General features: G+C 37.6%; 1 protein-coding gene across 2 annotated transcripts in view; it reads left to right on the forward strand.

Moving 5' to 3' along the window:
- LOC118761443 overlaps positions 1-4,741 on the forward strand; it is a 35,480-nt gene extending 30,739 nt beyond the window's left edge. For both annotated transcript variants that reach the window (XM_036499318.1, XM_036499321.1), the window contains one exon: positions 3,755-4,741. In XM_036499318.1, coding sequence (XP_036355211.1) covers positions 3,755-3,765 — 11 coding nt within the window. In that variant the 3' untranslated portion in view covers positions 3,766-4,741. The remainder of the gene's footprint in view (positions 1-3,754) is intronic.
- Positions 4,742-26,438: the final 21,697 nt, after the last annotated feature.

A 26,438-nucleotide genomic window follows, 5' to 3' on the forward strand; every position in this document is an offset into this window, starting at 1 on the left:
ATTTGGAAATTAAAAATAGTTTTTTTGGTTTATAAAATGGTTTTAATTTATGAAAAACCAAATATCTACATAAAATTGACAGTACAATAGTAGTCATTTTTTATTGCAAAATTAGGTTACATAAGGTGAGCCTGGTAACTGATGGTTTTGGGGTTTTGTTGTTTGTAACATTTGGTGAGCTATTGTGCAACCAACAACATAGTAAAAATCCCAGCCATTAATTCAATCAAAACATATATTTAAATTAAACATGAAAAAATTGAAATATTATCATCACTTACATGGAAAAATTGAAATATTATCTTTGACTATTTTATAAGGTAAAATCTTAAATCATTAACTGACACATTATTAATTAACTTATAACAGCAATGCGTGGAAAAATCATGGATTACATGGAAAAATGTGAGCATGAAAAGTAATATTCTTAAGATTATAAATCTGGAAAAGTACAGAACAAGTTATTACACATTTAAAAGTATAGGACAAACTATTACTTCAAGTAAAGTAATGAATAAGAAACTTTTACTTAAAACATTGCCACTAAAATAAAATTTGAGTATTAAAATCATTTTATTATAGTTTACAAAATAGTTTACAAATAACACTATACTTATTTAAATAGAATTTGGCTAATTTAACCTTAAATACAGAAAAAAGTGACTTATTAGACAAACTTACAAATTGATGAACAGTTTTGTACAATAAATTTAAAAGATGAGAACTGTGAAGAATGATAAATTAGAGAAATGGCATTCTTTGCTGCAATATTTTAAGTAAAAAGTTGCTTATTCTTTACTTTACTTGAAGTAATAGTTTGTCCTGTACTTTTACAGGTGTAATAACTTCTCCTATACTTTTCTAGGTTTATTGAGATTACTAGACATGAAGCATAATGTATAGAGCAGATTTGTAATGGTGAATGATTCACATCTTGATCAGAAACTGTTTTGAGTACCCACAATCAGTCCTGCTCATGGACACCACTGATATGAAAGTAACATTGGAAGATAGTGAATGACTTCTCTTAATGGTAACATCATCATCATCATCGTTTAACGTCTGCTTTCCATGCTAGCATGGTTTCTACGATTTGACTGAGGACTGGCGAATCAGATGGCTACACCAGGCTCCAATCTGATCTGGCAAAGTTTCTACAGCTGTATGCCAACCACTCCGAGAGTGTAGTGGGTGCTTTTACGTGCCACCGGCGCGAGGGCTAGTCAGGCAGTAATGGCAATGGCCACTCCAAATGGTGTTTTTTACATACCACCTGCACTGGCAACGACCTCGCTCGAATGTTTTTTTCACATGCCACCAGCACAAGTGCCAGTAAGGCACACTGGTAACGATCACGCATTGAATGAATGGCGCTTTTTACATGCCACTGGCATGGAAGCCAGTAGTACTCTGGTACGATCATGCTCGGATGGTGCTTTAGCAATCACTAGTGCTAATTTTCATGCTAATTTTCTTCACTGAAAAACTCATTATTATAATTTGACTATTAATTTCACTTTTTGTTTTTGTTGGGCTTTGTAATGTATTGCATATATTATATACTCTGTATTTTATACCCAGCTGTTGTATTCTACCTTGCACAAACTAAAAGTTGCATCCTATTGACATTTACGAAAAACAACAAAGAAATGAGATAAATCCATAAGTGGTTATATGAAGATATTGTCTTAAAACATATTTATTTTGAAATAAGTTTTTCTAATGACCTTTCATGCTTTGTTTTCTTGAAAGTAGATAGTGTCAGAATAGTTGAGGTATGATTAAGTTCTTCTTTCATTTTGTAAGTATTGTTATTCATGAATTTAATACTGTATTTAAAGTCAAGCTATTTTACTGGTTTGACTTCTTTCATAATATTTCCTTAATGAAGATGTCATATATTGAAAACCATCTCTCAAATATGTTCTGGAAGTATAACTGTACATTCAAAAATATCCTGAACTCTAAACTTATATTAACAGTTTCTTACATTCTCTTGTATTCTAACCTGATTATATCCATATGCAGAACATGGGTATATAAAATAATGCAAGTAATAGTAAACTAAAATCTAAGCCTATGAAAGAAGAAACTATTTATACTTATATTTCTCTGAATTATATATAATAAATAAATTTGTCTCTTTTTATCTTTTTCTTAGTTATGATTATATATATACAGGATTTGTGCACTATCATTTCATCCATATTCATTGGTGAAGCTTGGATTTTCTATATATTTCTAAAAATACTTATGGAATTAGAGGAATTAGATTTAATTTATTCTCATCATTTTATGTATCTAAATTTATCTTTAAGAAACAAGAATTTTTCATTCACTATATAGTTCTGATATTTTTCTCATTTCACAGCAGTTTTAGTCTGAATTACATTTAGATATTTAAGTTTTTATTAATTTGCTTAAATTCTTATTAAGTTTTTTGATATTAGTTACTTAAATTCTCAGACACTCAGTTACTAAATTAGCTTGCTACCTGTCTTTGTTTAAACTCAGCGTGAGTTTCTGAACTTACAAAATGGAAACATACAACCATGAATTCTTTCATTGCTAAGCATTCATATGTGTTTCAACTTGAAGTTCTTCAGAAATGGAAACCTGTAAAGCATCTTGCAATTAGAACCAATAACTTAATCTTGTTAAAGATCACCAAAACACAACACTGCACATCTCAAAAAAATATCTATTACACCTTTTTCTCTCATGAATATTAAAACTTTATGTAAATTCTAACACTCTTCATATATTTTCCACTGATACTCCAACTATCCAAACTTCAGTGCCAAACAACTGACAATAAACAACCGTCACCAAGAAAATTTGCTCTCATCCCCACATCAGAATCGTACTGTAAACTCCCCTGACAGTTGCTGCAAAATCTACCAAACCAGAAAATCATCTTGGAGAGAGCTGATAGTTATTGGTACAGAAAACACATGTTCTATAGGAAAATCCATGAAAAACTGTTCAAAGGAACAATTAACACTGAAATTAATGTACTAGATTGACAGACAGTTGCACATACAACACTAGTTGCAAAACACGAGGAGCATATGACCAAAAACTACAAGCTCATAGCATACTTGGAAGTTATATATGAATTATATACAGTTTTCTTGAATGCATTCCTCCACGTCCACTGTGGAATAAGCAATATGGTGGCTGAAGAGTGGGCAAGAGGAAAGAAAGGAGTCTTAGGCTGGGATGAACAGCTTCTTATAAACCTTCCTTAAGATAACAAAACAGCATTGCTAAAACTTATTGACTGTATGGTTAGACTCTAAGAAGTTGTTTGATTCTGCTTATTACTTATGGATAAGAGAGTCACCTCATTTTGTTGAGGTTCTAAATGATATATTCATTGTTATTAAGGGACTGACAACATCATGGTCCACAAGAACTATCAATAAGAACTGGAGCTACCACTATAGTCACTAACAAAGTTATATTATCTACAGGAATATTTCAGGGTGACAGCTCATCTGTAATGCTTTTCATCCTAACAGCGAACCATTTGTCAGCATTTAAAGGATTACATGATAGGATCTGCACCCACATCTTTTTTGTTTATAACCTTACTACTACTACTTCCAATCATTTTAGTATTTAAGTAAGCATACTCTAATATTCAATTATTTTTCTGCAAAGCATGTAATTACTTTCAAAATTACCAAGCATCAAATAACTGTTTAAGAGATCAGGATCTCATGTGCATTTTTATTCTTTCATTTTGTAGGTTACCAGTGAAGGTCTATGTTCTACAGATGAACAAAAGGAACCTAGAATCTTCCAGAACTGAATGAAACCTTGTGAGCAACCAATCAGTCTCTTTGTCATCATTTCATGGACACTTTTGCAAGCACTGAAGATTTGAACTAAATATCTGATACTACCATAAAATTATTGATTTCTGTTATATGCTATAACTGCTTTGTTTTATCTTCAGTCTTTATAAATGTCTATCTATAACTAAACATTTGCATCAATGAAGTAAACCCAGTTAAATTTCAGTATTTCTTTCCTCTTATATGAGTCATCATCATTTAAACACAGTATGGATATTTAGCAACATAGTTATGAATATCATTGATTTTTGGAACATATTTTAGAATAATCTCTTGAAAAAAAATTAAGAATTTGAATTCATGCCAATTTTCTACAAATGACCAGCAATTATGATTGGGTTTTTTCCACATTAAACATATTCTTGAAACCATTTACAACTTCATGATTAAAATTTGTGATGTTCACTTTACAAAAGTTCATTATATACTTTGTTATTTTACTGCATTGAAATCAGCGTATTCAGATTTCATTCTGTCACATTTATACATACATAAATTCAGAATTATAATCCTTGATATTATCAAGTTTTAAATTCAATCTTTTCAGCCCTTTTAAATCCAAGGTCATTTTTTTAAATACTAAAATTATGTGTACTAGAATTCATTTTTCTTCTTGGTGATTATGAAGCTATGTGTTTTTTATACCCACATTTAACCATTCTTTCTATAAAGAAATACTTCACCTTATATGCTATACCATTGTAATATATTTACTAAAAGGAAAAAGATCACTGTACATATATGGAATTCTTCCAACAATAATGCATGTTAGAGATGTTCCAATGTTAAGTTTGTCATTGCTTGTGAACAGTTATCACATTGTTCCTGCAAAAGTGCTTGATTATTCTTGTCTTAAATAAATACCTTGAAGTATTTAATTTCTTACCAATTCTATTTTTCTATTCAAATAAATATGGATTATTGCGCATTTTAATTAGTAATTTTATCACTATTTCAGCAAGTACTATCAAGGCTAGTCTTTGCTAATAAGGTCATAATAAAGCCAAAATATATTCAGAGCTGATAAAAATCAAAATATTATCATTAATTAATATCATGATGTTTTTAGCTGCTTATTTATTTCTAGTTTATTTTCTAACTCTCCATGCTTTAAATATGTTATAACTAGCTTTGCTTTGTTTTCTTACCTAAAAACTATCTCACAGACATCAAGCTAAATTAAGAGAAGTTAATAGAAGTCAAACGCACTTATGAACAAGACAGGAGAAAATGAAGAAGTAACAATTGAGAAAATGAAAACAAAAAGATGAAAAAATGAGTGTGTGAAAAGGTGAGTATTTAATAGATTACATAAACATCAAAACACTTAAAAAAGATAGACCAGCAGAAAATTATGTATCTTACAACAAATACAAATTTAGAATTTTAAATCTATATCCTAGTTTAAGCCTGTTTTTTGTGTGTATGCACTCGCACACACACACACACACAGAGAAGAACTGACACAAAATTACCAAATTATAAGTCAATTTGCTTCCAATTAGCTTCATATCCTAAGACAGACAAAGATTTGTTCCTTTTTTAATAATATTACATAAGAATGTAAATACTGGCTTTTCAAGAACAGTTAATTTCCTTTTGTTATAATTTAGTCAATTCCCTTTTTTTTCTCTCTCTCTCTGTCTCTGTGCATGTGTGTATGTGTATGTAAAACAGGCTTAAACTAAGGTATAAATTGAAAATACTAAATTTGCATTTTTTTGTAAGATACATAATTTTTCTTCTGGTTTATCTCTTCAGGCGTTTTAAGGTTTATGTAATCTATTAAAAACTCTTACCCTTTCACACTGTCTCATTTTCTTATCTTTTCATTTTCATTTTCTTCATTGTTACTTTTTCATTTTCTCATGTGTTGCTCATAAATGCTTTTGACTTCTATTAATTTCTCTTAATTTAGCTTAGTGTCCCCTGTTTTTATTTTGATACAATACTTCATTCTGCTCTTTCACCTTCCCAACTTCTCCTACTAATGGCATTCTATACTAGAACATAATTTTTCAGTATGAGTTTTCAGTTCATATTATAATCTATTTTGTATTGATTTCTCTGCTAGAAAATGACATTTTTTCCTTCAATTTTATGTACATTTTTTCATGCAGTGTTATGAGCCTTACTCATTGATATAACACAATGTCTGCAGTAAGATTTGAATTCATGACAAAGTGTTCACTACTTCAGTACTTTTACTTTTATATCTACTTTTCTTAACCTTAATTTTGCTAAACGCTTTTATTATCGCTATAATTTTAACTCAGTAAATAAAGATGAATTATAGTTTCTTCAAGTATTATTTTATCTTTTCTATTAACCATTTCATTAGAATTTGATTTAACTTTCTTCTAAGAAGCAAGAACATTCAAATCCAAATTGTTAGAATGTGTATTTGTAAAAGAAATCGAACTTATAGTTTTATTCTGATAAAATTACTTCACTCTTTTTTACATAGGTAAATTGCATGTGCAAATATTTATTCAGATCTAGTATTATTCCTCTTATATCTTACTACAAAATGAATAAATAAATTGTTATGAGAATGAAATTGTTTTTGTGCTTTAGTTGGATGAAAGGGTGTGTTCCTGGCCTGTGTAGACTCTCAAAAGTAGTAAAATTGATGAGTTTATATGCAGCTTGTACATCAGTATGTCAATATATACAGATAGACAGGCATGAAAGAAATTCCAGAGTGTTGACTTTCTAAGGAAGAAGGAGAGGGGTATATTATAATGCAATGTGACACAATATGGGTGGCAAGAAGAGGAGCAACTCTTTAAGGTTGGCTTAGAAAGAGGATGGTATGTAACTAGCTATGTCAGAGGAGCAGAGATTCTATTCTAGTAGTTTTAGAAGAAGCAGTGAGAAGAGACATGTTTATAAACAAAAGGTTGTTAAGAGCAAATTGGTGAACGAATTTTGCTAATAATTTGGAAGATCTTCTGGATATAATCCTAGGATGCGTGTGTAGCAGTACTTTTTCACATGTGGTAACAAGTAAGGGAATGAAGTATACCAAGTTAGAGCCAAATTTCATGTGTAAGAGTCACAAAATCATCAATAGATAAAGCCATGCCAAATTATTTGTTTAAACCAGTGTTTCTCAACCAGGGGCCATGTAGCCCCTAAGTGTCCATATAAGATTTTCGGGAGATCCATGCAACAAAATAGTAAACAGGGGATCCACAAAAGTATTTGAAGGGACCCTGAAAAACTTTGTTTTAGATATATGTATTGGTATGTATTTCAAGAAACAGCTAAGTTTAAACTTTAAACAAATAATTTCGTGTGGGTTTGTCTGTTGATAGTTTTATGACCCTTGCATAAATGTATTCTGGCTATGCCTCAGTATACTTCAATCTCTTCCTTGTTGCAAAATGGAAGGGTTAACACAGTTTAAACATCTTGGTATTTTTCCTGAATCAAACTTCAAATTTTTCATTTTTAATTCACTTGAGAACAATTTTTTTTGTGTGTGATTGGTTTATTCATCAATAAAAGACACACCTGAAACAGCTGTATTGAACCTTAACCTATTTGATTTCTTATATATATATGTATATGTATATATATATATATATATATATATATATATATATATATATATATATATATATATATATATATACATACACAATATATATATATATACATATATATATATATATATATATATATATATATATAATATAACATATATATGTATATATACATATATATGTATATATATATATACATACATATATATATATGTATATATATATATATATATATAACATACATATATATATATGTATATATATATATATATATATATATATATATATATATATCCTACATATGTGGAAAATCGGTATGTGTTTGTTTGTGGCAATGTTAGCTAACTCCTCCTACATCGTTTTATTGATTCTAATGAAACTTGACAAGTGAGTAGAATTTATGTCTGGAAATCTCATGACATACTTAGATTGTTGAAAAAATGGTAATACGGCTCCTAGAAGGGAACTTTATATCTACCTTATATAACTAAATTTTTTGAAACACCCAAGGGAAATGACCCATAGCACCTGCACAATGTCTTGTATAAACACTCAAGGAAAATAACCCATTTTATTGTTTATGTTCAATTACTTTGAATATTGAGTTCTTGTGTGTCCAACTTCTAATTTTGGCAGACAATATCACTTTTATACTTTATTCCATACGTGAGTAGAACTCATTTCTGGAAACCTGGTGACATACTTAGATTGTTGAAAAATATTGATAATAGGATCCTTCTATCTACTACATATTACTAATATTTTAGTTAAACAACCCAAGGGAAATAACCCATACCACCTGCAGTTTTTAGCAAAGCGATCAATATTTGATTCTCACAATCAGCCGACCTAATTCTGCATTTCACTACTCACAATTTTGAACTGCTAAACATTATTATTGCACTTCCTTAATTTTAATCTTAAACCTTAAAGACTTCATTCATGCATTTCTATACATGCATACTTTTTTGAATGCCCATTACTCTTGATAATTCTGCATTTTTACAGTTACACTTTTTCCAGGAGAGTAGATAAATTTTTATTCCACAACATATTTGTAGTGGCAATTCTCGATTGCCAAATTTCACTTAACACTTCAAAACACTTTTCTCACGGTAAAACAATAGTTTTTCTGTGAATGACAGCAGTTATACATTTCCCAGATGCCTTGACCCTTCTAACCTCTTCTAGGCCACCAAGGGCTGGAATGGAGATAACAGACCTCCAACGAAATCATTTATTCTCAATAATATACCTATCCTTCTGGTTGCTTTTCTTATAAAAACAAGAACTTCATAAGCTAAAGGTAGTTACTAAGAGCAATCATGTGTGAATGTGAACGTTATTATTGCACTTTCTTCAAACAAACAATGAAATCATTTGTTCTCAACAGTGTGTCTGTCCTTGTGGCTGTTTTGCAATAGTTATAAAAACGAGAACTCCGTAAGCTAAAGGCAGTTACTGAGAGCAACCATTGGTGATTGTGAACATTATCATTGCACTTTCTTCAAACACTTCATTCATATGTTTGTATACATAAAATCTCTCCCCATCCAGCTGAGTTTTTTGTACATTTTCATGGTGGAAAGTATACCTTTGTGTGGCAGTTATAACGAAAGTGCTTTCTTATATCAGAGTAATAAGGCGTTTCAATAGAACATCTGTAACCCCTGGTATTACCGCGTATGCCACCTAGTATATACGTATGTATATAAAGATACTCATGTATGTATATGTGTATATATGTATAATATATATGTGATATATATATATATATATATATTATATATATATATATATATATATATATATATTATATATATATATATATATATGTATAAAATTTGCCAATATTCTGCATCATGAGGACCTAGGACTTGAGGTATTTCATATTGTAAGACAGTGTGTGAGAGAGAATCGTGATGTCATAGGAGACAAAGGTGTCTGCATGGATGGTGGCTCACTTGTATTCAATAATGCTGCAAAGAGAGAGAGTGGAGAAGCCACTATGAAAGGGAGAAAAAGAGTCTGCCAAATGCCAATCCAAAAGATGGACCAGTTATTGAAACTGACAGTACTTTGGTAGATAAAGCAATTAAGGGTATGAAAACAGGGACTCCGACGACTGCGAGTCTGCTGCCCTAACCAGTGGGCCATTGCACCTCCACACATGCACACACACACACATATATATATATATACATATAGACTTATATATTTATATCTATATATATATATATATATATAAAAGAGGAAAGTTTGTACTCCGCAAAAATATATGTATAAAAAATATATAAAACATTCAAAACCGGATCATCCTTGCAATTTCAGCTGATTAATCTTGAGATTGCTCCGATCTGGCCAGCCCCAAGGAAAAACTAAGCTACGAGCATTAGATTTCTTAGAAAAAGGATCGAATGTATACGGAACAAGGACAGAAAAATGGACGATGTTACACGAAAATAAGTACAAAAAACAAAAAGTAATACGAATTTGCGAGGATGATCCGGTTCTTAACTGAAGATTAGAGGCTTCGAATGACCCATCCGTTTTCGTATTGTCTATTTGAATGTTTTGCGTTCTTGTCCTATTTTTATATTTTATATATATATATATATATATATAATATATATATATATAAAACTTTTTACTTGTCACAGTCATTGAACTGGAGCCATGATAAGGCACCATTTTGAGGGGTCTGGTTGAACAAATTACCCCAGTAGTTATGTCTTGTCAGATACTTGTTCTAGCAATCTTTTTTTACCAAACTGAGAATGTAGGCAAACCAACTCTGGTGATCAAGCAGTGTGAGGACGGACAAACATAAACATGAACACACACACACACATACACACACACACACACATGCAACAGGATTCCAGCCAGTTTTCGTCAATCAAATTTATTCACTAATCATCGGTTGATCTCGGATTACAATGGAAGACACATATGCAAAGTGCTGCACAGTTCATAGATGTTTATACATCTTTATACAGAGTTGATGTATAAACATCATATAATATATCCTTGGTATTTAAGGGCTTAATTATAAAAAAAAAAACATCATTAAACTTCACAAGTTTATTGTAATAAAATAAATATGTAAGGAATATACTTGTTTGCTTACACAAAATTGACTAAAATGATGGTTGAGAGTGACATATTTTCAGCATATCATATGTATGTATGTATGTATGTATGTATGTATGTATGTATGTATGTATGTATGTATGTATGTATGTATGTATGTATGTATGTATGTATGCTTGCATGTATGCATGTATGAAAGCATGCATGCATGCATGTATCTGTGAGTGCATGTGCATATTTGTGTGTATGATTATCATTTTCAAGGCACTTTTTCCAAGTTTCTTGGCTTTATGGACTAGATGGAATTCCTTGAGATTTTCTATGGGTGGATACATAGAAGATACATGCCCTTATGGCAGCCAGACAGTGAACATGTACATTCTATCTCCCCTAACTCTAACGATGAAAACTGCAAGCATCTTGGAATCCATGAGAATGTTGCACACATTGCATACGGAATAACAAAAGAGTACTTTGCAGGCTTCAGAAAATATGGAACTCAGAGCTGTCTGCATTTAGCAAGATCATATCTCACCATGCCTATACAGTGATAGTGTTAATACTAACATTTGAGATACTGAACCGGAAACTTTACAAGATCTGCAACCAGGACATCTAAACTAGAAAGGTACTGACCATCACTGTTAACTTCCTCAGTAGCAGTGACACACATAGGATCTATGTGGGACAAAAAATGTTGGTAGATGGATAATGTCAGTACAAACAGCCTTTGAATGTCACAGACAACATCTGCTGAATGGTAAAGAAAGAAATGGATACACTCCATGCATACTCAAAAGTTAAAGAATCTTCAGTGCTGGAGAGAAACTGTGCAGCTACTCTGAGAATATTACTGTCTCATGCAACCCAAAGATTGGACTGACTATCTAAACAGAAGCTTGGAGGTGAAGTAGGCATCATACTAGCAAAACCAATGAATGAGTACATAAAACTAGAGGATAATAGCAATAACATTAACAGTGACCTCTCTTGGACCTGTGATTTGATACATTACATTCCACCTGGAAGTGTATGCATTAGCTATTGAGGAACCTGCTAAAAAGAGAGACAAAAATACCACCAAATTTCTCTGTCCTGAGAGAAAATGTTGGCTTTGCTATACGAGTGTTGAAAATTTTACCTATATCAGCAGCAGCTACCCCAAAATATCTACAAAATATTACCTACCTTTGAGGTATGATATAGTGGCAAAGACTATTTACAATGCTACCTCTAGGAAGGATTGTCCGACATATACATCAAAGGCATGTCAGAACCAGTATGTATTCACGCCTTTAAAAACAAAGAATACTGGTGGAAAGCTCAAATAGAAACTGCAGTTCGGTGCAGACATAATAGACCTAGTGTGACAGGGAACAAAAGTCATGTCCTGCTGTAGAGATAACTTACCCAGCAGACGTAAATTTAGATCAAAAGTTCGGGGAAAAGTTAACATTTATGGTGTATTAAAGCAGAACTTACAGCTCTTGTACACTATGAATTTCCGTTTATACCTGTTACCATAGGTGCATTAGGTTATGTACCTGCAAATTTACACAAAAACCTAAAAATACTAAGTTTCTTTTTTTCGGAATGAGCAAAGGAAAGTGACATGTGTAGTGAATGTGTGTATAAATAAATAAATACATAAATTGTTTCATGATTAAAAAGGAATTTATTTACATGGATTATAAATACACTACATACAAATGTAAGCAAATGCTACACATTGCTTGTATAGAGCACATATTAAAGATGAATATGTTTGTGTGTGTGGGTGTGTGCATGAATCATTCGAAACAGTAGCCTGTAGGCATTTCTCTGTCGTCTCCAAAACGCGGGGCGAGATACATCTGTCTGCTGGTGTGTCAGCTGCGATTGTGTTTCTTTCTCTGTTTTTCCCTTGTATTTATAATATTTGAAACAGCTAGAAAGATAGACATACTGCAACAGAGTTACTACTTAAGTAGGTCAGCGCTTGTCCAGTTGAACTTCGCCCGACATGGCTGAGGTCGCAGGTCAAAGGAGATGATCAATCACTTTTTGACAGAACAAAGAGATCTTTAAATTTCGCGCCTATACATGCATTGGTTTTCGACGACCGATGATTCTTGGATTCGATTTCGAATCTAGGCTTAGAGAAGGAAGTGCTAACTCTTACACTACCCCCCTTCTAGTGAGAAAGCCACAGAGATCGAACGATATTGGAAATGTTATTTTTGTGTGTATGCAGAAAAATTTACACATTGTAACAGACAAATGAACAATAAAAATATGAATCAAAGGTTTACTGTTTGTATGTGCTATATGGTGGGCAATATGTATATGTGCCCAGGCAGAAATATGTTGGCACGTTGAAAGAGATGTGCGTCTATTGATTACTCGACCCACTAGAGGTCTAATAGAGGCAAGGTGTCTTTCAGTGGCGAAAAAGATCGAGTGGTAGCACACATGAGAATATGACTTGCAAATGTGTGTGAACATACAGTTAGCAAAAATATATTTACAAGAAGGCAAAACATTTTAAGGAGAAAACAAAAAATATGTACATGCAAAAATGAAAGAAATGTTCATCGGCAAAGTTCGATTGTGAAATGTTCCGTAAATGTTCATACAGATAGTTCTTCGTTGATGTGGAACAACGTTTCTGTTTCATTTTTTTCCTCCTTATGTACACGAATGTTCCTTGACTTCTCTGGGCTTGTATGCGGGTGATGCAGTTATGTGAGTTATGTGTTGATGTATGTATTTCATTTAGGAAGATGGACAAGTTAAAAGTTCGGAACCTACCCGAAAAACTTGCACAAACCTTGCTGGCCATCGAACTGTTCTTCCTGATTTGGTGTGTCGGGGTTGTGCAGAATCTTGTGTTTGCTGGAGTTGTTGAGTCTTTTCGAGGAAAGGAGGGAACTGGATGTAAGTCCTCCTCGATGAAGGCTTTTTTTAAACGATCAATCGAGACTGTATTTCGTTTGCCTCCAATATCGAGGACGAGATACTTGGGTTCTCTTTTGATAACCTTGTAGGGCCGGAATATGGTGGCCGAAGTTGAGATGGTATCCCATCATTCCTCACGAAAACATGAGTCTAAGTGTTGATATCTTTGGGGACTCGTGAAACGACGTTCCGTAGTCTGGGGCCTGAAGGTGATAACTGCGACATGGATGCCCGTAATCGGTGCACATATTGTTGTGGGTCAGGAAAGTCTTGTGAAACAGTTTCGATCATCTGCCCAGGTAAGGTGAGTGCTGTGCCATAAACGAGTTCAGCCAGAGTATATCCCAGTTCTTCCTTAACCGTGGATCGAATTCCAAGGAGGATGAGAGGGAGATGTTCCAACCAATGAGAACTGTCTGGAGCTGCTTTGATAGATACTTTGAGTTGGCGGTGAAAGCGTTCGACCATGCCATTTGCTGCAGGGTGGTAAGCCGTAGTGCGGGTGTGTTTACACCCGAGGAGACGAGTCAGCTCGGTGAAAAGGTGGGAATCGAACTGACGTCCTCTGTCGGTGGTGATTGTTGCGGGTGTGCCAAAATGCGAAACCCATTGTGATATCAGCGTTTTGGCGACCGTTTCTGCTGATATATCAGATAAGGGCCAGGCTTCGGGCCATCGCGAAAAACGATCTACGCAGGTAAGCAAATATGAATAGTTCTGCGAAGGTGGCAGGGGTCCGACGATATCAATGTGAACGTGCTGAAATCGTGCGTCGGGTTGCGAAAATGAACCGATTGGTGATTTTATGTGCCGGTGGATTTTCGCTTTTTGGCACGCAACACAACACTTGGTTCATTCTCTGATATCCTTGTTGATACTGGTCCACACAAAACGGGTCGATATCAGCTTTTGAGTGGAGCGAATACCAGGATGTGACAGAGAATGCAGAGCGGAGAAAACTTCTCGACGATGTTTCTGTGGTACATAAGGGCGTTGGTAACGAGTGGAGATATCACACCAAATATTGGCTGTGGATGATGGTAGCGGAACATGCTGAAATTTCAGAGATGACGAATTCCGGAGCTTTAGAAGTTCTTCGTCATTCTCCTGGTCAGCTGCTATACGTGCCAGATTAATTGTAGACGTGGTGTGGATAGCATTGATCTGCGTGCGTGAAAGTGCATCGGCTGCTAAGTTGGTCGTCCCTTTGATGTGGCGTATGTCCGTCGTGTACTGCGATATGAAGTCGAGGTGGCGGATTTCTCTCGGCGAGTGGCGATCCGGCTTGGTGTTAAATGCATATACTAATGGCTATATACTAATGGTCGGTGTATATGGCAAAATTGGTACCTTCTAGCATGTGACGGAAATGCTTAACGGCCAGGTATGCCGCTAATAATTCCCGACTGAATGTGCTGTATTTGGTTTCCGCGGGTTTTAACCGCTTAGAAAAGAAAGACAACGGTTGCCATATACCGTCAACAAGCTGCTGTAGTACACCTCCAACTCCGGAATCGGATGCATCAACGAGTAAACATCGTGGGGCGTCTGGTTTTGGATAAACCAACATGGTAGCGTTGGATAACGCTTTTTTCAGGGCAGCGAAAGAAGCGAGTTGATCTTCGGTCAGAGCTATATCTGCATTTTTGCAAGTTCGCTGACGTAGCAAATCCGTGAGCGGTTGCGCTATCTCAGCGAGGTGGGGTACGAACCGTCGATAGAAATTCGCTAGACCGATATATTCCTTTAATTTGCGGACAGATGTAGGTGGTGGAAAATCCACGATGGCCTTGACTTTCTCGAGAAGGGGACGAATTCCATCCTTATCGACGATGTGCCCGAGAAAATGAAGGGAAGCAACTCCGAACAAACATTTAGTAGGGTTGATAACAACACCAAATTGACGGAGGCGTTCGAATAGTAGGTGAAGGTGTTGGTTATGTTCTTCGTCCGAGTTACTGGCCACGAGTATGTCGTCTATGTAGGCATAGACGAAAGGCAAACCTCTAGTCACCATGTCGATAAACCTTTGGAATGTCTGTGCCGCGTTGCGTAAACCGAAAGGCATACGCAGGAATTCAAACATTCCGAAAGGTGTAGTAACTGCTGTCTTTGAGATGTCCGCAGGTTCCACTGGGATTTGGTTGTATGCTCGCACCAGGTCGATTTTGGAAAAGATGCGAGCTCCATGCAGCGAGCTCAAAAAGTCTTGAAGAAAAGGCACCGGATAGGCATCACTGATAGTGTTTTTATTCAGCGATCGATAATCGCCGCAAACCCGCCAATCGGTCGATGATTTTTTGGGACGCAGTGTATCGGCGAGGGCCAGTTGCTGCTGGAAGGGCGGATGATTCCGAGGTCGAGCATGTGCTGGAATTCCCGCTTGACGGCCTGGAGACGATCAGGTGGTAACCTTCTGGACCTTGCAGCAACAGGTGGACCGCTGTTTTGATTTTGTGGTGGGTAACGTCGTGTTTAATCGGCTGGTTGTGGAATACTGGTCGAGCGACGTCCGGATATTCCCTCAGGATGGAACTGTGACGAGTCGTTGTTGTAAGCAATACAGTTGGGCTGACTGTAGCCATACGAGCGGCTATACCGCGCACAGTAAGCTTGGTGGTGCTGTCGACAAGTCGTCTGTTCTTTATGTCTACCAGGAGACCGAAATGATGCAGGAAATCGGCTCCTAAGATAGGGGTCGACAGTTTAGCGACGACGAATACCCACTGAAAAGTGCGGCGCGTAGTCCTAAGTTCAGTGATAGGACTGTTCACCGTAGGTTGGGATGGGTGAATGGTTGACTGCCTGAAGACAGACTGATGTCTCTTTTCTTTTTCCAGAAGTGTTGGAGACAGGGATGATGCTGACTTCCGCACCGGTGTCAACCAGGAAACGCGTGCCTGTTACCCGATCGCAAACGAAAAACAGGCGACTGTGTGGGTGCGAGCCAGGAACTTCCGTCGCGTTCAATTCCTGGCTGTGCCGTTTCCCGAACTGGGTGAGAAAAACGAGCACGGTACCGTACATTTTTGTGCCTGTGTTCCGAATGTTCGGTGGTACCAACACGTGTGAGTTGCGGGTAACACTGGGGCCTCGAGACCGTCTGCCATCTCGTCGCGATCGGCTGGTGCTTCGACGCTGGGGACTAAGCTTTAGGGCCTGTATTTGGGTTGTGAGGATCTGTATTTGAGCAGCTTGCTGCGTCATTAATGCACGCAAGTCCGAAATCTCGGAAGAACTGGTTTGTGCACGGAAAGGATTGGTACTGGGAGCGGCTGGCGTCACCGTTGATACCGTTGGATATTTGTGCGGTACTTCGGCTATTTTGTCAGCTAGCTCCGCCAGTTCTTCAATGGATGTATTTTCTCTGGTAGAAGCGAGAACAACCTGGGTATTGGAGGGCAGACGCTGGAGAAAAAGCTGCTTGAAAATTTTTTCTCGGAGGCTCTCATCTCCGAGAAGCTGCTTCATTCTATGAAGAAGCTAGGACGGCGTTTTGTCACCCAATTCTTCCGATATCAGAAGCTGGCGAAGTCGTTTCTGTTGCGATTCGGAGGTTCTGTTTATCAGCGTGGTTTTAAAAGTGTCGTACGACACAGAACCGGGTGGTGCCATGATAAGATCACGGACAACGTTTGTTATTTCTGGCGACAGAGAACCGATACAAACGAACATGCGAAGTCGAGACGAATCGCTCAGTATTCTGTGAGAGGAAAACTGTGCCTCTATATGGTAAAACCATAATGCAGGGTCGTGGGTCCAGAATGGTGGAATTTTCAAAGAAAGAAATCGCCGCTTGGAATGCCATGTCGATCGGAGGTATGATGTTGGCCGCTGGATTCTGTTCCGGGAGGGCCATTGTGTTCGTCGGAATTCTCAGGTGTTTCGTTGCGGGGTGATGTGCAAGCTGTAATTCTTCGACGCGGTTGATGAAGCTGGTTCCGGGGAAGGCGCAATTCGTTTGACGGGGTCACCAAATGTACTGGATGTGTGTGTGTGTATAAATAAATACATAAATTGTTTCATGATTAAAAAGGGATTTATTTACATGTATTATAAATACACTACATACAAATGTAAGCAAATGCTACGCATTGCTTGTATAGAGCACATATTAAAGATGAATATGTTTGTGTGTGGGTGTGTGCGTGAATCATTCGAAACAGTAGCCTGTAGGCATTTCTCTGTCGTCTCCAAAACGCGGGGCGAGATACATCTGTCTGCTGGTGTGTCAGCTGCGATTGTGTTTTTTCTCTGTTTTTCCCTTGTATTTATAATATTTGAAACAGCTAGAAAGATAGACATACTGCAACATAGTTACTACTTAAGTAGGTCAGCGCTTGTCCAGTTGAACTTCGCCCGACATGGCTGAGGTCGCAGGTCAAAGGGAGATGATCAATCACTTTTTGACAACGAAGAGATCTTTAAATTTCGCGCCTATATATGCATTGGTTTTTGACGACCGATGATTCTTGGATTCGATTTCGAATCTAGGCTTAGAGAAGGAAGTGCTAACTCTTACACATGGATTCTCTAAATTTAATCTATGAGCTGTACAGTAAAGATTTATAAGACATTCCAAAGATTCTCCATCTGAGATTCTTTACACGAACAGATACACACACTTCAGTGTCTCCATCGAGAGTTTAACCGACACATGCTTTCAACCACATATTTACTAATACTGGGAATTCTTTTCAATCAAAATTCTTTTTGTTCTGTTAGCGACCGGCTTCAACTTCCTTGAGATAAACTTAAATAAAACTCAAAGGAAAACAAACAGTCGGTCTTCCGTTAGTCGCATATTATTACGTAGACGAAGAGAGATCACTCCAACGGCAATGAAAATGCAAACGAAAAGAATGACGATCTAAGGGAAGTAATTCAAGGAAGTTGTACTCGGATTTTTCTACTCTTGGCACAAGGCACAAGGGGATGGAGCCAGTCGATTAGATCGGTTCCAGTATGCAACTGGTACTTAATTTATCGACCCCGAAGGGATGAAAGGCAAAGTCGACCTCGGAGAGATTTGAACTCAGAACATAAAGACAGACGAAATACTGCTATGCATTTCACCCGGCGTGCTAGCGTTTTCTGCCAGCTCGCCCCCTTAAGATGTACCCGGATCGCAATATCTTTGTGCTCAGCTTCCTAGTTTGCAAAGATCTATCTATTATGTATTCACATACCTAGTTCACGTGTTAATCGTGTGGATTAAACAAAGTTCACTTGGATTAGTATGTATGGAAAGTGCATACTTGTCTTCAAAAACAATTGCTGGTAATATTGCTTACAGTAAAACTTGTAAATGATACGTAAAGAATAAATTATAGAAATGAAGAAAATAAATGAAAATTTGTGTGCATCAGCGCTTGGGACCGCTACCTTTTATGGTAGCTTTCTTTCTCTCTTGAATATGTCCTAAGTTACAAAATCTACTACACTAACTACCGTAATCCGGGGAGAATAGGGACTAAGGGGTGAATAGGGACAATAACCGAGAAAAAATATTTTAGAACAATAAAGTTGAGATGACTCAAATTGTTCTCGTTTCTTTCTAGTTATTTCGTAGGTACATATATATGCCTTTCGGAACTTCCTTTTGTGTAGGAGAGGTTGTACCAGCGAGGGTGCTCCGACCCGCTCAGTTTCTTGCAGCAGGTTTCCAAACACTCAGTGCACGTGACTGATTTCCCGGAAAATCCATTGGTATCCTTACCACCGCCTATTTCTGCTTTCAGCCCTATTTTAGTGTTTGTAGTGATGAATACCATGCTGCGACAGTACAAACCAGTTCCTGGAAAGAAAAATACGCCAAAATAGATCCTGAGCGACTAGAGGTCGCCAACGGAACGACACTCAGAAAAGCAGAAGAGGACTTCAAAATTCCTAAGAGTGTTCTTAATCGGCACATCAAGTTGGGGAAAATATCAAGAAACGTGGTAGACAGACTTTTATTTTCAGGTGAAGAGGAAATTCTTGCTCAAAGGCTCGTGCTGTGCACCTCTTGGGGCTATCTGATGGACTCCTATGATTTGCGACTGATCGTTAAAGGATACCTGGATCGTCGAGGTGTCGATGTGAAAAGATTCGAAGGGAATATGCCTGGTGTAGATTGGACTGAGTCATTTCTCCTGTGACATAAAGATAGTTTAAGAGAACGAATATGCCAAAATATCAAACGAGCAGTTGCTGCCGTCTCCCGACCTAAAATAAACTCAACAATTTAGCTGAGAGCTTAGATGGTATACCTGCAACAATATTGTGAACTACGATGAAACAAACCTAACGGACGACCCGGACGGAAAAAGTCATCTACTTCTGTCATGTACGCTGCCGCGACTGATGGTACACTTCTCCCTCCTTACATTGTGTACAAGGCAGTTAACATATACGACACATGGACATTCGGTGGGCCAAAAGGTGCCCGATACAACTGAAGTAAGTCGGGCTGGTTTGATCTTCAAAGTTTCAGTGATTAGGTTACAACCATAGCCTTACCTTATCTCATATCATGTTGAAAATACCTAAATCGTGTTTATTCTGCCAATAATAATCTGTTCATTTTGTGTCACTTTGTTTACCTGTAATACATCTAGTCTTTTTAATTCTGCCAATAATCTGTTCATTTCATATCACTCTGTTTACTTGTAATACATGTAGTCAATAATCTATTCACTTCGTATCACTTTCTTTACCTGTAGTTTTATATTTGTCCGTATTGACCCTACAGCTAGTTGAATAGGTCCAATAATGTGTTGTATATAACTGTCCCTATTCACCCCCAAAAGACGGGGTGAATAGGGACAGTGTTTTTTTAGTGTGTGTGCCAACGAATTTTGATAAAGTTTCAATGCGCGTCGGTAGGTTACCGGTAGGGACATAAATCCCACTAAATTAATCAGTAAGTGCTATTGCAGTCGCTTAGTGACATGCAAATCTTCTACAGAATGACCCAGTTGCCACGTACAAATGGGCTGAAGAAAACAACATGCAATTTAATGCAGAAGGATTTCAAGCCATAACAAACATACTTTGGACGAAAAGAAACTGCAATCCCTGAGTCAAACACACTGCATGATTTGGGGATTTATATGCGCATCTACACTTCGTTTCCTGTATAAAGCATCAAGATGCTGGTAATGTGTTAGCGAAGGACCAGAAGAGTATACATGTTCTATGGAGTAAACATGTTCTATGGAGTGAAGATGGAAAAGGTATGTAGTGATATACTTATGGAAACTTCTGGTATAACTATTCTTTGGCATGAAGAGTTATACCAGCCCCCAACTGGATGTCACTGTTCCACAAGTGACACCCAACCCATCTAGAGTGAGGAACAGGAACTGCAATAACTTGTAATTTAAATATCTTGCAAAAAAATCTGTGAAATCTACATGAGGTGGGGGGTAGATGTTTTCATGAAAAAACTTGACCCCTTTGCTGTCCAAGGTGCCAGATGAACCAACATCACAACAGGAAACTTGAAAGAGGGCAGTAATATGAAACTTCCTCCTTCACCAAAACCAATCAGAGAAGAATGGCCACTGAAAAGGTGATAATACTGGTAGGGCTCCAGCATAACTACAGCCTTTAGGCTGAAATGCATAAAAGAACATATATATATATATATATATAAATGAAAGAATGGAGTTGAACGACGATTTAACAAAATTCCTTTATTCTCGACATATGTTTCGAAGACTGTATATTCCTAATTTCGAAGGAATAAGGGGTGCATTATGCCGCCTTCTCATCAGGAAAGACAAGGAACTTATGTCAGCATCATGATGATTATCACTATGGACTCTGTGTGGGCAGTCATCTAAAAGTTTTTGTTCATCATGATGCTGACATAAGTTCCTTGTCTTTCCTGATGAGAAGGCGGCATAATGCACCCCTTATTCCTTCGAAATTAGGAATATGCAGTCTTCGAAACATATGTCAAGAATAAAGGAATTTTGTTAAATCGTCGTTCAACTCCATTCTTTCATTTATTTGTATTAAAAAAAACACACAAATTTCCACACGAAAGCACGTGATCTCTGCCCTTGGTATGTAGCTTCAACCATGTTTTTCTGACGTGAATTTGCTACCCGGGTATCGGTTAACCGAATTATCCATACTAGAATAATTCATTCAACTACTTATATATATATATTATATATATATATATACGTGCATGAGTTGTCTAAGTGTTCATAAATCAGGGAAATGATGCACTTGTATATCTGTCAATAAAGTGGGTATGTTATGCAAAATGTACAGTATTATATACCCATTACAGTTGATCTTAAGAAGTGGTTTCATGCCAGGAATACAATGGAGTGTTAGTTAACAATCAGATTATAGAACCTTATGCTCGTCAGGGTTAGCCAAAATGGTTCTAGCTAGCTAATTAACACTCATATCTACATTCTGCTCTGTATTTGTCTACTGTCATAAAATTGAAAATCATTTAAACCAAATAACAAAAAAGAAAGAAAAAATTAATAACAGCAGTGCCCAAGCAATACCACAGTCTTTGATCTGGAACATGTAAAAGACTGAAAATGTAACATTCACAGCTATTTGCTAATTAAGGTAATTTCACTTTAATTTAACTATCTATCAATATATCATTTAATGCATAAATTTATAGATCTTCATGGCGTTATTTCACAGCCTTAGACATTTTGAGTGTGCCTATGATTTCAATACACAAATGCAGAATAATATAGCTCTTCTCTCCCTCTCTCTTTCTTTCTCTCTCTTCTCTCCTAGTTTTCCCTTCTCCCTTTTCTCTCTTCTTTGTCTCCAGTTAAGTTATTACCTCCCTTGGCATAAACATAACCCACAAACGGATCAGCCAGACTCAAGGAACACATAGAATAGTATCAAAGATAAGAATAGTTATAATAACAGCAGCAACAGCAGCAGCAGCAGTAGTAGTAGTAGTAGCAGCAGCAGCAGCACCAGCAGCAAGAAGAAATAGCAATGGTGATTAACCTTGATAGCTCTAAAGATGATTACAAGCAAATTAATGTGCCCACAGGAGGCTTTTCACAAAAGAGCAACAAAAAAAAAACAGGTATGAACAACTATCATGTGGTAAATGATAGCAATAATATTGATAATAATAATAATCATTGTTTAACGTCCGCTTTCCATGCTGGTATGGGTTGGATGGTTTGACTGAGGAATGGTAAGCCAGGCTCTAATCTCATCTGGCAAGGTTTCTACAGCTGGATGCCCTTCCTAACACCAATCATTCCAAGAGTGTAGTGGATGCTTTTTATGTGCCACCAGCACAGGGGCCAGTCAGGTGGTACTGGCATTGACCATGCTTGGATTGTGGCTTTTTATGTGCCACTGGCATAGGAGCCAGTCAGTCGGTACTGGCATTGACCATGCTCAAAAGGTGCTTTTTATGTTCCACTGGCACGAGTGCCAGTAGGGGACACTGGCATTGGCTACACTTGAATAGTGATTTTTATGTGCCACCAGCATGGGTGCTAATCAGGCAGCACTGGCATTGGCCACAACTACGATTTCACTTGACTCAACAGGTCTTCTTAAGCACAGCATATTGCCCGACAATTGAAGGGTACTTTTAAATGAACCAGTTATGCAACACTTGCATCAGCCATGGCTATGATCTCACTTGGCTTGCCGGGTCTTCCCAAGCACAGCATAACTCCAAAGGTCTCGGTCACTTGTCATTGCCCCTGTTAGGCCTAACAATCTCACTTGGCTTGCCAGGTCTTCCCAAGCACAGCATAACTCCAAAGGTCTCAGTCACTTGTCACTCTGTTAGGCCTAACGTTCACAGGTCATGCTTCACTACACCATCTCATGTCTTCCTGTGTCTACCTCTTCCACAAGTTCCCTCCACTGTTAGGGTGTGATACTTCTTCACACAGCTGTCCTTATCCATACGCAACACATGACCATAGAAGAACAGTTGCCTCTCTTGCACACCACATCTGATGTTTCTTATGTCCAACTTTTCTCTCAGGGTGCTTACACTCTGTCATGTATGCACACTGACATTACACATCCAGTGGATCTACTAGCTTCATTACTTTCAGATCTATGCATGTCATCAGCAGTCACAGCCCATGTTTCACTGCAATGTAGCATTGCTGTTTGCACACATGCATCATACAGTCTACCTTTCACTCTGAGCAAGAGGCCCCTTGTTACTAGAAGAGGTAGCAGCTCTCTGAACTTTGCCCAGGCTATTCTTATTCTAGCAGCTACACTTTCAGAGCATCCACCCCAGCTACAGACTTGGTTACCTAGGTAACGGTAGCTATCAACTACTTGTAGTTTTTCCCTCTGGCATGTGATGGAATCTGTTTTCTGTATATCTTGGGTGTTTATTGCCCCTGTGCAGCTACCACACACAAAAACTATTTTCCCAGTTAACCTTCCTTTGATAATGCTTCGCCTCTTATGTGTCCGTAGCTTACACTGGGTACATCTCATGGAGTTTCTACCTAAGCCTTTTTTACAGGTCGAGCAGGGCCTGAAGGGAATTGTGATTTGTCTGTCTTCCTACTCACTAAGGCTTTGTTTTTTTGCTAGGTTGACTAAAGCCCTTCAATTTTAGACCTTGTTTCAACACTTGGAACTTCTCTAGTTCTGGTAATGACTCAACTATTAGAGCAAGATCATCAGCATAGAGGAGCTGCCAGGGGCACCCTATCTTGAATATCTCTGTTATTGCTTGGAGGACACTGATGAATAAGAGGGGACTGAGGACTGATCCGTGGTGAATACCCTACTTCTACTCAGAATTCTTCACTATACTTGTTGCCAACCCTCACCTTACTGACAGCATCCCTGTACATGGCTTGTACAGTTCTCACCAACCTCTCATCTATTCCTAGTTTCTGCATTGACTAGCAGATAAGGGATCAGAGGATCCTGTCAAAAGCTTTCTCCATGTCAACAAAAGGCAAGTACAGAGGCTAGGTGTTTCTCCTGCAACTGTCTTACTAGAAAATACAGCATCAGTGGTGCTTTTCCCTGGCACAAACTCACACTACATCTCGTCTAAACTAACTCTCTCCCTAATTAGTTGGGCTATGACCCTCTCTGTGACTTTCATCACCTGGTCCAACAATTTGATACTTTTGTAATTATTCCTATCTAACACATCACCTTTACCTTTGTAGTAGTTGACTATGATGTTGCTACACAAGTGATTGGGTATGACTTCATGTATCACCTGGTTGACTATATGGGTGACTAGACTATATTCTATACTACCAGATATTTTAAGCATCTCAGCTGTGATTCCTGATGAGCCAGGGGTTTTCTCTGTTTTCATACCCTTAATTGCTTTACCAAAGTACTGTCAATTTGAATAGCTGATCCCTTTGTTGGGTCGACATTTGGCAGACTCTCTTTCTCCCATTCATTCTCTTCATTTAGCAATCTTTCACATTGGTGTCTCCAAGTCTCTCTCTTTGCAGCATCATTAAGTGCAAGTGAATCATCATATAAGCAGACACATTTCTCTCCTATGACATTACAATTCTCTCTCACACACTGTCTTACAATACGAAACACTTCAAGGCTCTGGTCCTCACAATGTAAAACATTGGGAAATTTTTTTCTTATCTACTTCCCCTCTGGCTAAGTAAACCTGTCTCCTAGCTTCCCTTCTAGTGATCTGATGCAGTTCCCTGCTACCACCACACTTCCAGCCCTTCCATTCCTGTTTTTTTTCCCTAATGGCCCTATCAACTACACTGTTCCACCACCACATTACCTTAGGTTGAGAGGGGTCTTTGCACCACCCACAGATAATAATAATAATAATGACGATGATGATTTCTTTTATTTGTCACCAGGGCAAAGGATGAGGGGACAATACAAAGACATAATGTGTTGGGGTTTACATATAATGGAATGATAAAATAAAAAGTATACAGGGCATACATTAGAAGAAAGGAAGTATACATAGTATGTGACACTAGAAAAAGAGGAAAAAAAAAGAAAAAGGATCGTGATGGGGTATCCCCTGATTCAGGAGGACCTCTAGGATAATCAAGGAACCCCACCATCCATGATCACCCTGAGTACTAAGGATGAGAACCCACTCCAACTTCTCTCTTCTGACTCATAGGTCTACACTGAGAATGGTACCATTCACTCTTGCCATTTTAGCAACTTTCACCCACCTCTTCATATAGATTCACTCGAGGACAGCACCTCCCTCTCCACCCTCACATGCCTTTCCAAGGGAAACTTGAAAAAGTCGATGAGAGCTTTACCAAAGAGGAATATTTATGTCCTCATTCCTTTCAGCCACATCCACCAGATAACCTCTTTTGCCACAGCCACCAGACAAAGGAAGACTGCCTTTCCAGCCTGATTAAAGGAGGGTGGCAGGGCAATCATCATTATGGACTTGGACAATAGACGGATCTGTCCTACATGCAACAGCAGCAGTTCAACATAACTCCACAAGTTAGCAATGCCCAAACACAGAACAAGTGCATGCAGAATGGTTTTGTCATTCTGCAAGCACCTCAGACAAGCCCATCTGACAACACATCCGTGCCTGTAGAGTTTATCTTGATCCAGTAGTGCCCCCCGGTAGCACTGCCAGGACAATGACATCTGGAAATTATCCATAACAGTCCCTGACCAGAAAGTCCTCTGGAACAGAGTTGCCAGTTCATCTTTGTCGATACCTATGGTCTTCCCCGAGGACGTCATCGCACTTCACTGCTGCTAATCCACTGTAAATATCTAGTGGAACATCCATCGATCCTATTGCCTGACTTGTAGAGGACAGTGAGCTCTTGACAACATTCTAAGTGCCAGGCGCCCCATCTCAGCCTATACTTTACCCAATACTGCAGCTCCATCACGGAGATGAGCTTCAGAAAGGCATGCCTCACAAATGGAGCCCACAACACATTCACCTTCAAGAAATCACTGCAGGTGGCATGACCTGAGTGTGTGGCTGCGCATTAAAATCCATGGCATGCCTAAG

This window comes from Octopus sinensis, unplaced genomic scaffold (genome assembly GCF_006345805.1).
Source record: "Octopus sinensis unplaced genomic scaffold, ASM634580v1 Contig13627, whole genome shotgun sequence".
In the NCBI taxonomy this organism is placed as follows: Eukaryota; Metazoa; Mollusca; class Cephalopoda; order Octopoda; family Octopodidae; genus Octopus; species Octopus sinensis.